The sequence below is a fragment of the Seriola lalandi genome, unplaced genomic scaffold, assembly GCF_002814215.2.
Source record: "Seriola lalandi dorsalis isolate HSWRI2012SDOR001 ecotype SW California unplaced genomic scaffold, Sedor1 jcf7180002054609, whole genome shotgun sequence".
NCBI lineage: Eukaryota > Metazoa > Chordata > Actinopteri > Carangiformes > Carangidae > Seriola > Seriola lalandi.
Window position 1 is genome coordinate 1,367,356 of NW_019525162.1, and position 14,576 is coordinate 1,381,931.

General features: G+C 43.2%; 1 protein-coding gene across 1 annotated transcript in view; it reads left to right on the forward strand.

The window, feature by feature from the left end:
- Positions 1–10,684: 10,684 nt before the first annotated feature.
- phactr4b (phosphatase and actin regulator 4b) overlaps positions 10,685–14,576 on the forward strand; it is a 14,557-nt gene continuing 10,665 nt past the window's right edge. Inside the window, 2 exon segments of the mRNA XM_023419769.2 lie at positions 10,685–10,909; positions 14,259–14,429. Coding sequence (XP_023275537.2) covers positions 10,849–10,909; positions 14,259–14,429 — 232 coding nt within the window. The 5' untranslated portion in view covers positions 10,685–10,848.

Consider the following 14,576-nt stretch of genomic DNA (forward strand, 5'->3'; position numbering starts at 1 on the left):
TCACAAGCTGGATAATATAACGGTATGCTGCTCCACCCCTCCACCCCCCTTCCCACCCCAGATCAATGCACTGCAATGCCTGGTGGGTACTGAAGTCTTCACAACACAAAGAGGAGCATGTTTGCAACGCCCACAGTGGAGATGCAGCTTCCACCGAGAACTACCGGTACCGAGATGCCCGGCTCGGAACAGTTTCCGGTAAGTGCGTAAAATGTTTGGACCGGGCGCTGGAAGAGGGGGAAAGTGAGGTGAGGAAATGACCGGGCTGCTATTTTTAAATCGCCTGTAACTAATTTCAAAGGAGGAGGCAGAGGAGGAGGAGGTGAAATCAGGAGCGAGGTAACGTGAGTGCTGAGGTCCTGTGGGAGCAAATAAGCCACAGAGTTATGGGGGAAGATCTCTCCGCAGACAATAACCGAAGTTGCGCTCCAACTTGGCCGGTACAAAACAAGCCGATATCGCTAGTAACCTACACCTTTACAATGGGGTGCTGTGCGTGAATATCTTGGTTGTCTGCGGATCCCGGGTGTCACAGGGTGCACGTGTTTTGTTCTGGCTTTTCGCTGAAATCACTGCCGCTGCTTCACCACCTGAAACTCCATTTTCCACGGATGCTCTGCAGAGGCGTCCGCGCACAACAAAGGATGCGTGCGGTCTCCGGGATGTAGATGGTGTGTGTCGATGTTTGTAGTCGGATAACTCTAGTGGGTTGCACCTTAAAGGTCCTTGTGTTGTTTTTTCCCCTCATTACGGCGGCGTCATATTGTAGGGGGAAAGAAACCCATTTAGAGGCCTCTAGACACGCTTTCCCCTGCGTACGTTATCTTGTCTCCAGCCGCCAGGCAAGGATGCTGCTTGCACCTGAAAAAAATGATCAATTTCCAAATATATTTTGTTTGAATTGTAATCTATTGCTTTATTCTTAGGCGCTGGTTCTTGCACATTTAAAGAAAACCCCTAAAACCTGTGCTCCAAAATAATAATTGGCAAATTACCAAATGGATATTGGCTTCATGGTCTATCTGCATACACGTGGAAAAACTAATTTTGAAATGTCAGCAACAATGAGAAGCCCATGCACAACAAGTACCACTTAATTCGCTTCATTATAGGCTCTTTTAATTGTGTTCTGTACAAAACGTCACTATATGCGTTTAATGACAGTAGTTTTATTTTGAAATGTGTGACCGGAATACGCCGTATTCACTAAGGCTGGCTTGACTCTGGTCTCCCATTCACTCATCAGTATCTTGAGTCCACTGGCGCGAGATCCGGAGAGAGAGAGACAGAGGGAGAGACAGAGGGAGAGAGAGAGAGAGAGAGAGGGAGGCAGGTCCATGTTGAAGCCCTCACACACGGACGTCTCCGTGTTCTCCTCCTGCACCGGGAGTAACAGCTGTTTCATTTGATGCTTTTCACACGATAGACCGAATCAACCTCTCAGGTAATTTGTATTTTGGCTCAGGATTTTATTATTTTTTTTTTTTATTATTTTTTTTTTTTAAAGCGGTGAAGTAATAAGTCAGTCTAATCTCGGCGATACAATTAGAAATCAGCGCTCCATAGATCTAATTAGGACATGGATTGTTAGGGCAAAGATGGAAGACGTGATACACTCGCCTCTACATCTTCACGGCGGAGGTCGCGCTTGCATGGCTCTGATATTAAAGTGCAATTCGAGAGACGGCAGCCGAGCTAAGCTTTTTTTCCCTCACACATACTTACATTTCTTATTCATTATAGGCAAAGGAGAGAGTTTTTTTTTTCCCAAGGACATCACCAGATATTGAATGCCACAAGGAACCAACAGTGATTTATTCAAATTACAAGTGAGAATTTAAGAGCAGACTAAGACACTTCCTGTCAAAACCTATTGATGGAAGCTCTTTTTTTTTTTTTTTTGTTAAACTGTGTTTTCAACAGGCATAAAAAGTGTGTATGGGTGTGTTTGTAATTGTTGTCAGTATCTCTTTTTATTGTGTTTATTTTATTCACATTCATAAATTTGAGAGCCTGGCTAACAGCATGGTCAGCTGCCTCCTCTCCATCTTGAACCTGCCTCTCCTCTCCTATACAGTAACATGCATTTCCTCTGGTTTCATCTGCCCGTGGCGCAACAGCTGCTGAAGTTAATTTGCTCTTCTGAGGAAAAAGATGCTGCCTCATGGCTTGTGTTGTATCTTAGCTCTTTCCACTTCCAATTGGAAACCCCCCCCCCCATCCATTCCCCTTTAATGGGCCATTAAGAGGCAACCAGGATGGTTAAGCTGTCAGCTGGGCCTGATTGATTCGGTTAGACCACAGATGAGACTGAGATTCCTCCGGAGCTCTCAGCTAAATGTCTCTCCCCCACCCCCACCCTTCTTCAGGCAGGGAGCTGAGGTGGATAGCCTTGCTTCAAGCTGGAGGCGCTGAATGTTAAGTGAGCATACAAGCGGTGCCATGTTAACGCTTGGCGTGTACAATCAGTTGCCTTCAGTGTAGTGCATTGTGTTGCATGATGACGAGTTCTGCTCCATCCCCCTGCAGTGCAGTCCTCTTCACACAGGTGGAGGGACACTGAGGAAGAAAAGTTTTGCAAAGGCGCGGAGCATTTTGGGCTCCTTGTGAAAGTGGGCCACTGGTCCCTGTGGTGAATGATGCTTTTCTGGGGCAGGCTCGGTGATGACGCTCACCCGGCCCGGATTGGGAACAGACACCCTCGTCCATCCTTTTCGGAGAGGGGTGCAGAAACTGTGCAGCTCGGATACACACTGCAGAAAGGTCCAAGCAGAGAGGCTGCTCGTCTGACTGACAAATCTGTCTCTGATACCTCTGTGGAGCAGACCTGTGAGTATGCTTCAGCTCAGTCCACCTGTCTCAGGTATTAACTGGTCCTAAATCAGTTCTCCACCATTTTTGTTTGTAAGAATGTGAATTGTTCAGGAGCCTGTTTCAGACAGAGGCCTAAAGTGTGGATTTAATGATTTTTCTCCACTGACTTGGCGGCATTTTGTGCCCAAAACCCAAGAGCTGAACTTCTATTTAAAGATGGCATAACCCAGCCAGCTGCTGCCGTTTCCGCTCCCATCGTAATTGAATCAGCGCTAGTAATGTGCGCCAGTGTGGGTGTGTGCGCTCCACAGAAGATTATACAGTCGGGACATCTAGGCGGGCTGTAACGGCTACTTTCGCATACCTGATTGGTGGCTCCTATTCCTGGTGAGTTGTGTTTGTGGGACAGAAGCTGGGAAAAGGACAAAATCGCAGCTGGTGTCATCCGTCCTAAAACTATTATCCACGAAGAAGGATGTGGATTCTTTAACGGGAGTTTTCAAACAAGGTAGTTCGTCCTGATTGTACAGACTTTTGACAAGATCATAGTTTAGGTAGTGATGGAGAATCCTGGGAACTGAGGTCTAATAAGCTCTAATTGGGTGTTTGTGTCATTAATTGGTGGTGTGCGTCATGTCCTCTTAGATCTGTTTGCCCATTGCTGTAGAGTGACTTGCGATGCCTGTCAAAGGCTTCAGAGAATATATCTTTCATGGTGAAGACGTCCTGCATAGTTTGGATGGACTAATAATTTTCATATTGATCTGTTCTGTACGGCAGAGAACAGGGAGAGGGTTAACAACTCAAAAGGGAACTAGGCCATCAACATCCCTTTTTCATGGGCACATTCTGAGACTGGCTGTGAGCGTGACACAAACAGCAAGTGAAACCAAGCAATATTTGATTGTGGAATGCATCTGTTGAAGCCAGTTCTTTTTTCCTTTTGGATAGAATATGTTGTAGTTGACATGCGGCGAGGCAAGCAAGTGTTATGCATACATAACGTATGAGGCTGTGGCTGAAATGGTGGAAAACTGTATTTGTAGCTCTACCCCCTCGCTGCCTCAAATCCGCTCTTACTTTCAGACACCAAAGATATTTTCTCTTTCCCTGGATAGAGAGAAAAGCTCACCACTCGGCTCGATTATTTTGAGTCACCCAGCCAAGGCTGTGGCACTGGGCGGGAGTGCAAAAAAATTTTCATCTCCCACCACGGATACATCTGACTCCTCTCAGTGGTGTCAGGGTTCTCCTCCAGTCTGTTTGTATGGCTGTACAACAAAAACGACTATACTTTAAAGCCCATTTTATGTGGTTTAAGGCAGGATGATTGGCCCGACTGTCGATACTGGCACTTCTTTTTTTTTTTTTTTTTTTTTTTTGATAGGGAAGTTCCCCTCTGACCCTGCCAGTAAATTGGAACAGGGAAGAATACCAAAACGCAGAATATAATTATAAGGGTAGAAAACAATTTCTGAGTTTACACGATTGACTTCTGTATCACAATGCCGTACAGCCATGCGTGTGCGCAGAGCTTTCCTTCATGGCAGGACATTGATCATCACTGATTACATCAATAGTTTGTGTCACAGGCCCTCGCTTGGCATCAGCCTGGACACCATCACACAGTCTAAAGGGGCTTTTGCTCTTATCCCCTTTTCATTGAAAATAACATTAACCCACAAGACATGGATGCTGCAATTTGGTTACACCAGTAATTCACTGAAATGTGAGATGATATGGAGGTCCATTAGACCACCAGAAGGACCAGTAATGTTGCGAGAGGAACTGAAGGAATTTTGTGGCCCCGTTTAGGTTTGGGTTTGGGACTACTGTCTTCACTGCTACTTATAACCAGCATTGTTTTTTTTGTTTTGTTTGTTTTTTTCACACACATTATTTAGATTTTTGGTCTCTCATGCAGAGCAAATCTCTTTGCTTGTTTATCTCAATGGTTGCAAAAGATATGGCTTTCATAGTATTGCAGCTGTTTTTCAGTCAAGTTTGTAATGATGCTGTTAAGTCTAATTTAGGGCTGCAATTAATTATTATTTTTATTTTATGTTTTTATCAGGCAAATGTTTTTTGTAAAATTCCTGTAAACTGTAAAAAATGCACGCGTTAATTCCCCAGAGCCCAAGGTGAATTTACAGTGATATAAAACACAGAAAGGCAGCCGATCTGAGAAGCGAAAGTTTGGGATTTTTACCTTATAAACTATTTAAATGATTCATTGATCAACAATAGTGTTGCCAACTTATCAATTAATCGACTAAAGGTAGAGCTGAAACGAATGATTATTTTTAATTTTAATGAATCTGTTGATTATTTTCTTTAATAATTATCTAAAAAATGTCAGACAATAATGAAAAATGCCAGTTATAATTCCCCACAACTCAAGGGGGCATTGTCACATCTCTTGTTTTGTCTAACCAACAGTCAGAAACACAGAGATTTAGTTTACTTTCATGTCTGGCAAAGAAAGGAGATAGAACCAACAAATATTTGGCATTTTTGCTTAAAATTGACAATTGTTCGATTATCAATCGACTAATCAATCAATCAAAGTTTGTTGTAGTTTCAGCGCTATGAGAAATGGATCATTCACTGCTTTCTGTTGTCTGTCTATACTCCATTTCATTTTTCTCTATGAAATGAGAAGAGCAGATGTTGATATTTCCATTCTGGTGAGCGTATGCAACAGGTCCAATAGGTGCAGCAAAGTAAAGCTCAGTTTCTCAGTTACTTTTACGAGAGTCTTTTGTGTTCCAGTCTAAGAGGTCTACTGGAAACAGCCTCTGTCTGGTGGTGCCAAACTCAGTCTCCTCTCTGAACAGAGTCAAATCACAGCTGACTCTGTTTCCCCAGTCTGCCCTGGCTTTTGACACTGCTACCCAAAACCAGGAGAACCCTGTGCCTCCTACTTAACCTATAGTCAGTAAACCTGCATATCTTTGAGGACCATGCAGTCTTTTTATTCTGCAACATAGCTAAATACTGGTTATCTGGAATCCCAAAAGAAAAAGAAAAAAACAAAACAAAACTAATTTGCAAATAAAATACTTTTATATGCGTTTTATCCCACATTGTCTGCAGTTGCATAAAACAGTTGCTGAAAATTGGAAACCATTCCGTTGTTAAAGTCTGCACTGTTCTGAGTTAAATTTGTCCTGGGTCACGGTTTGAAAGCACAAAGGTAGAACTTGTGCCAAAACAAAGAGAGGATGAACAAAAAGATGCAGAGAAGCACAAGTATTGTAAACTTTAGTCCCACAAAGCTTAGCTAGGTATGCAGCATCAACTACAGCTGCACAGTCCTAGGACCAGTGAAACAGTCATATCGTTTCCTCTTTTATATTGAAGGAGAATGGATCATAGCTGCATGTCAAGATCACACGAGCATCTCTTGCAATTAATATCGTCTATGTTTCTAAAATTAATAAACACTATTTGTCAAGCAGTTGCTTTGTCAGTAACTAAAATAATCAACATAAATGATCCACTTCAGGTATTGAAAGGGTTAGTTTGTGGTTATGAAGTGATGCACTTAGCCAACATAAGTGCATAATTACATTACTGAAGTGTTTTGATGAGAGTGCTTTGACTTTTTATATGCGAGTAGTTTGAACATTGCCCAGATGGAACCAAAATCTGTGTGCGTGCCTGGAAACCACTCTCCCACCAGATTTTAACACCACCATCAGTATGATGTAACAGAAATCGATTCACACTTCATTCATCCAGTTCTGAGGATCGCAATAGCATCATTGTCTTTTTTTAGTTGACCGCAGTAGTTCTCTGCTGTAGTCCATCTACTTCACATTTCATCAGACTGGATGCGCTCCAAGATACATACAAGTTTCTCCTCACCACGTCCTGCTGCAAATAATGCATACGTCTTTTTTTCATCTGGCCTTTTTATTGTCTTTGGGGGAAAAAAATACGGTTACAGCTCAAGGTAGTGACTCTAAAAATAAGTAGCAAACATAACGTGTTCACATTCGTTCTTGAGGTTTAATATTGTCCCTCTGGCTGTGACACCTATACACGGTGCTGCAGCTTCGGGTGGTGCATGAGCTGGACTCTGACCGGACTAAACGTGTATCTGGTGTTGACTCTTAAGCACAGCTGTAACATGGAAGCTTTGCTACATGATAGACAGGGGAGGGAATGTGGATGTTTTTGTTGCTTCTTCTAAATGACACTTGATTTCACCTTTATGCTGTTGGCCTTTAGAGCCCATTTACACCTTGTATTTTGCTCTACCGACACATAAGATACCCAGATGCAGATCACACTTAATACCAGGTGTAAATGGGGTCTTACTCTTCGGCCCAGACTTTCTGGTTTGAAAATGTTGGGTGTTTCTTTTTTTTGGTAGTTATACATCCAAGTTTCTGGGAATCTGTGGGCCATTAATCTTTAATTTTCAGTCTTTCTTGGCAATGCTCTCAGTTTATATGACTAACCATGATCTAATTTTCTTCTTTGTTCTTTATCAGAGGGGTTAAGATGGGTGGAGCTGTCATCATCGTCAGGAGACCTGAATAAATACTGTACTGCTACCACCCCCACCCCACCCATGACTTTCTACAGTGTACGTCTACACATTTTATATATTTCCACAAATCCACAGTTAATGATGGTCATTTATTAAGAGAACAGTGTCACATATCGTAAAATTATATACAAAATGTTTATTAAAAGTATTTTTGAAAGATGCATCACTTGGCTATTAAGTCTTGTAGAATGAAAGAAAAAGCTCAGATTTCTTTTATGTGTTAATAAAGGCGGAAAAAAAGCGGCAATATTTTCCATCAGAAAAACAGTCGTGAATACTTTGTAGATGGTGAAAATATTATAATAATTGTATCCAAAATGACCAGCTACTGACAAACATTGAACAGGAGCAGTTAATCTAGTAAAAGCATATCTATACATACTGATAATACACTGTGTTTAAAATGTAATTTCTTCCAGATAAATCTGGCTTGATAGTGGCTAGGAATTATTGGGTTCATCTTTAGATGCTTCAGATGCTTTTATCATGAGGAATTTTAATCAAAACATTTCAGACTCATGAATTCAAGACCACAGTGTTGATGTTTTTTTTGGAGCATCACTTGCAAAAAAGAAAAAAAACAGTTTCAGGAAAAAACTAATTACCACTGGTGTAACTGAAAGTGTCTCGGCTCACATCTTGAACTGGTGTTGATGATCAAATTGTCTTTTTTCAGGAACCGTTGACTGGTGTGCCTCAAACTCTGTAATGGAAAATCGTGGTGAGTACCAAGTTGCTCGTTGTGGTTTGTTAAGTGCAGTGTTAACGCTGCGGAGAGAGCTGTAGATCCACTCATCCCGCTGTACATTCACCGTGTTTATGGGGTCTGTCTAGCCTTGCACGTTTTTATGAGCCACTCAAGACTTCAGCCATACATCTCCTCAACCTCGGGGCCTGACTGAGGATCATTTTCCCTTTTCAAATCTTGGCTTTTCAGGGTTTTCCCTGGTGTGTGTGTGTGTGTGTGTGTGTGTGTGTGTGTGTGTGTGTGTGTGTGTGTGTGCGCAGAAGACTTGTTTTCGTGAATCTGTTTTGTATCATTGTTTAAGTTGTGAATATTTAGAGTATGAGTTGCTGTGTAATAGGATGTGCAGGTTTTGTCTTCTGGTGTTAACCACCTTCACAGGCAACACTGAGCACTCCCACTCTCATAACAGCTGTGCAGGAAAAGGAACCTCGATTATGTTCAGTTTTTTTGTTTATTTATTTTTTGTCACTGGGATCTCTTCAGTTAACTAGTTCCCTTTTGTAAAATGTATCTGCCAGAAAGAAAAAGTAGGTAAACATGTCCAAATGTCCACATGCTAAACCGTCCTTTGTGACCGTCACTTAAGACTTCCTGTGGGTACTTCACAATAAAAGCCATGTACAATTCTCATCACTACAAGGCTGTGGAAAAACATCTACAGGTGTGTTGTAAATGTGTGGGATTTGCATTAGAGTGTAACAGAGTAACATTTTGGGAAATACACGTATTTGCTTTCCTGCCAAGAGATGGGATGAGAATATTGACTCCAGCCCTGTATAGCTCACTTTCTAACACACTGTAGCTCATTTATTTATTTCCATAAAAAAACATTTAATAACAACAGTTTGTTGTTCCCCATTTTGCTAGCATTTAATTTATCTTATTTTAGCCCAATCAAAGAAGATGTCTATATATATAAGTAGTTCAAATTTGTCCTTTATACAAAAATGTGAAGTATATGTTAAGACATTTTTTAAATGGCTCATTTTCTGTCACAAATGAGACTTGCAGCAGTGACACAGAGCTCAATCACAAGGGCACGTTCCATACTCTCCCCATGTTGGACGGGGCCATGCATGTGCATGTCTGTGTGTACCTGGCTCAGTCAGTCTGCCTGCTAAAGTGGCCTGGCCCAGTCTGTTATCCAGGTCAGGCCAACAGGTTCTGGGCTCATGCGGATTGGCTCAGCTCTCTCTGGAAGCCGGCCCGATGTGGAGGCTGTATGTGGGGCACAGGGAGAGAAAAGAAACGTTGCCGAACACACTAGCTCTCCATCTTTAGAAACAGCTCGAGATGCAGCCAAACGCTCAGAAAACTCTGATCTATCCAGGCATAATGACACAGCTCGATGCTCTGGATTCTTCTGAGGTGCGGTCGGACAAGGTTTTTCTGAAGACACTCGAACCTCAAAAGGAATCAAAGCACTAATTCAGGGGGTCCAGTCTGTACTCCTTCTTTTCTACTAGTTTAGAGAAGGTGGTTTCTCTTTCTTTCTTGCTCTGCCTCTCTATATTCAGGGCCCCAAACAGGCAGCTCTCCTTGGCAAACATGTTTCAAAGTCATGCTAATGCCTCAGAGACTGTTCATATTGTGATAAGAGACTTGGAGATGTGCATAAAATGGTGTCTGGAGGCATTAAGAGAGGTGAGCAGCATGATAAACGCCCTCCGCTAGCTCTGAACAACAGTAGTGGCCTAATATTAGCATGCATACTAGATATAGAAATGGCATGTGTGATCAACACATCTTCCTATTTGCCAGATTGGCTTGTGATCCTTCATTCCTTCTTTTAACAAGTTCAGTGTCATAGTAGCGGCTGTACTGCTGCTGGGATTCATGATAAAATTTTGGAGTGGAGCAGCATCTCAGGCGCACCTTCATGCTGCTCCCACAAAAAAGTCATGTCACTGATCTTGTGGAACATTTCTCCTGATTGAGGAAATTGATTGAAATTGCTCCAATTTTCTCTCATTCATCCTTCACATCGAGACAAAAACAAGGTAACGAGGTTTTTGCTTGTCAGTTAAGGTGGTTTACTAATTTAGGAATGGCTTATATAGATACTATCTATATCTCTATCTTCTGTTCTCCTCGTCAGGTCTAGGAAGACAAAAAGCACTGACACCAGTGCGTTTGGCACATAATCATTTTCAAGGCAAACAATGTGGTCTGAGCTCTGTGGTTTTAAGTTGAGTTTTTTTTGTGGTGGTTAAGTACTTTTATTGCAACGTTTAGCCTGGATCAGTGTTATGATCATGCAAGTCCTTGTTTTCTTGAGACCCACTGCACCACATAGAATGCATCACATTGTACATACATTATTGGGTGCACACATTGCACCACATACCACAGCACACACATGAAATTGAAAACATAACTCGTCTTTCTCCCTGGAATGGTAGGCATCTTTCAGTGAATGCTGACCTGTGCTATGAGCCAAGGAGGGAGGGTCAGTACGCGAGGGGGAGAGGGAGTCCGGCTCCTGGAGGGAGGGAAGGTCTTAAGGAGATTGGGAGAGGGAGGGACAGAGGAAGGTCTGAAGTGAAAGGCGTAGAAGAAGCGCAGAAGAGAAAAAGACAAAGAAGAAGAAGAAAAGACCTGAGATAGAGGAGATCAGGGGACTTTGTTGACGAAGGAGGAAGGCAGGTGCAGCTGCTGATCTGTCCCAGTGTAGTGTCCACATTTCTGGGTGCAGGACAGGTAGAGGCCCCTCAGGGGCTGGATCATGGGACAGAGCCTTCGTGTGGAGACCCCAGCTCAGGACCCACAAAACCACAACTATGGCGGTGAGTTTCTGGGCTCACTCATGCACTCTTTGTGTACTGTGTGCACTTATTGCATTCCATTCTTACTGTTTTCGAGTTATTCAATGCCTTTAAGCATCGACGAGAAACAGGGTTTGGAGATTGTATAATCAACTCTGCACAGTCTTCTCTCTCTCTCTCTCTCTCTCTCTCTCTCTCTCTCTCTCTCTCTCTCTCTCTCTCTCTCTCTCTCTACCCCCTTCACTTTCACCACCACAAGGAATGTTAAATCACGGGGATCACGTGGATGAATCTCAGCTGTGTTTTTACACTCTCATGCATGTGTTGCGCACTTATTTTCTTATCTTACAATGCACAGGAAGGTGACCTTAGATATTGGAGTGATGGTTTTTTTTGTTCGGGGACTTTTGGAAATAGGGATTGTCTCTGACTGGATGAGACTTTACATAAGTTTGGAGCCATTCCAACATTTTCCCTTTTGATTATTGCAGTTTTTCATATTACAGAGTGTAAACACACCTCATTAATCTTTAATCAGAGATCATGAGTGGCATTGAGTTTGACAAAGATGAATTCACACGACAGATTAAAACATTTCTTACCTTAAAGAGCTTGCTCTAATTGTATTTATTTGACGTAGTGCTACTATGCTATTGGGTTTTAAACGGTTGACTGATTTTAGGGCACACGAGATACCTCTTTGTGCTGTCAATTAAATAGATTACATTTCATAATCTGCCCTGGCAAGTGTTAGGGTTATAATAAGGTCGGAAGTGTTTCCCAACCATTGCACCGCGTGGAAGCAGGTTTCTTATGTAAGTGATCGGGTTGGCTTGGCTTGGCTTGGCTGGTCGATTGGCTAAAGGCCGGGGGCCCTTTAAAACAACAGTCTCCTTTAACCACATGCTCACCTGACCGGGCTGCCATGACTCATTGAATCATGAGGTTAGAGGCAAATCTGGCCTCTCCAGGACATGTTTAAGAGAGCGGTAGGTGTGGCTTCATGATAGGGGTACATCAGAGGAACACACACAAATGCACACACACACACACACACACACAGTGTCACACACCCCTGTGTTTCCTGACTGGTATGCCTTATCTTGGCAGACCTACTGATTACAGAGCATGACAACTAGTGTTCTGGTTCTGGCTTTCTTCTGAATGGAAACTTGTTTTATTTTATCTAGATGTTTTGTTAATTAGTTTCACTGGTGTCACTGTATTGTACCTTTCTGAACTGAGTTTCCATGAGCTGTACAGTGGACTGTGTTATTGAGTGTGAGGGGAAGAGGTTGTCTTTGTTCTCGGTCACAGAATCAGGGTGGAGTGCTGTTTCCTCCCTGTGTTTCCAGGCTGGTCCCCCTCCATAAGTCCTGTACTTTTTCTGTCTTTTGTAGCTCTTTTTACCCTTTACTCCCATTCCCAGACCTCTCCTCGCTACAGCTAAAACAATGTTTTAGAGCTTTTCTCTGTATCTTTGCAGAATCATTTTGAGTTGATCCACATTTCTCTTGAATGTGGTAAGTGAGTTGGATGTACTTTTGGGTTGGTTTTTTTTTTGTGTGTCAGTGGATTGACACATTTTATAATCAGGCATCACTGGCTAATGTACAAATCTTCTAAGGATACAGCCAGTCATCTTTTTCAAACAGATGCCTGCTGCATGGGCTGAGTCGTCTGCGATCGTCATCTCTGCAGTGCTTTGGAGTGTGCAGGCCTGGCACGGCCAGCTCTTATCCTGCTTCACTGGCTTCAGCTGAGCCACTGTGTCAGAGCAGTCTGCTGTGTGAGAACCTCAGTTCTGGATCACAGGGAGGCTGCCTTAAGCAATGCTTAATCTGGATGTTATGGCAGCTGGTCTGAATCCTCAGATTTCTACCTCGCCAAGATAAGCTGGATTTCCATGGTGCGGACATGTTCCTTGAACCAGGACCCTCTGCTGTAGTTTCGAACAGTTTCCTGCAACTTGTCCTTCTGGCATTTCCTTCCTTGCTGATTTGACTGTTGGGATATATACAGGACAGTTGATCTGGGGGCTCCCTGCTTCCCCATGGCATGCTGTTTCAAGTCCCACCACCATGGAAGCTGGACGCTCAACACTCCTCTTCCAGGTAGACTAGTGTCTGTTTTTTGATAGGCTTGTCAAAAATGAAACTTTTCAGAACATACAGAGAAACTATTTTTTAAATCGTCTGTAATGCATAGACTTGGACAATTTTAATCGGATCGGTTTTGGAGGTTTTAGTCCCAGTCAGGCTTCTAAACACTACGTAAGCATTCAGTTCAGATTTTTACCCTGCCAGCAGCATTGAGGTAGCACTTTGGAGCAGCGGTTAAAGACTCTGTCCTTCAGCTGCAAAATGGGTTTGAATCCTGTGTCAGCAACCATCCACCATGCTAAAATGTCCCTTAGCAAAGATACTGAATCCCTGCCAGCTCCAGGGGTGATGGTCCGTAGCTAACCCTGACTTCCCCCCGCTGTCTGTGTCAAACGAAGAGTCAGTTTCCACTCAAGAATGACTATTGTTGTTATTATGTTCCGTTTTTCTTTACTGGACTGCTTAACAAGCCACATCAGTATTGTGTGAGGAGTACATTGTTGTGGGAATCAGACTGCGAGGCATTATTGTCGCCACGACATCCTGTGTGTGCTTGAGACTGGATGTTTTAAATCGGACCCTACTCTCTCTCCACTGGTAAATATTATGTCTGCCGAATGCAGCAGCTGCAGCCTTGAGAGAGCTAATGTTTGAAACTCTCTCTCTCTCTCTGAGCTCAGCACCCTGTCAGTCGGTCTGTCAAGTACATAACCCAGAATATGTAACCATGACTCCAGAATGCCATTTATTGGAGTGCTTCAGGTGCTAATGGCATCTCATAATGATCAGTGTTCTTTAAAAGCTTTTGCACCTCGAATGTTAGCTGTACATGTGCATCATGATTGACAGCTTTTTGCTACTGCGTGATTGCATCCATGTGTGTGCCTCTCTTCCCTATAGAGGCAGTGAGGGCTGAAAGGCTGATAAGGCACTAGTTTCCATCCAGCCAAGGAATGTGAACACTTGACAGAGAGAAATCCTGGCTGAACGCCAGCGTCAGACTTCTCCTGTTAACTGTGGATATGTGGAGGAGTCCATGAGCTCTCAGCATCACCCTGCCAAAGCACACTCAGTCCCCGTGAACTCACAGCTAAAGATAATAACAGCCGTAATGAGCACGGCCGTCTTCACAAAGGCAGCAGATGAGCTCGGTTAGAAAGCCCTCCGTCAGAACATTGTGACTGCCGACGGATCTACGCTCTTTATTTTTCCACGTCTCGTTTTAAGTTGCGCAAATCTTGTTAATGCTGCTCTTCCTCCTTTTGTAGATGATGAAGCTGAGCAGCACCACGGCACAATGGTGGGAGAGGGGGGCAGCACGGGGGACAGCACCCCTCCCCCAAAACGCAAGGGCAAGTTCTCTACCCTTGGCAAGATCTTCAAGCCATGGAAGTGGCGGAAGAAGAAAAGCAGCGAGAAGTTCAAGGAAACTTCAGAAGGTTTGTGTTGTGAACTCATTGTGTTTGTAGTGCGAGTAAACCCACCCCCCACCCCCACCTCCTTTCTCACTGGTCATATCAGTTGCATTCAGCTTTCATCAGAATTCCTCAATGCATGTGTTCCTGCCTGAATGTTACAGTCCCCTT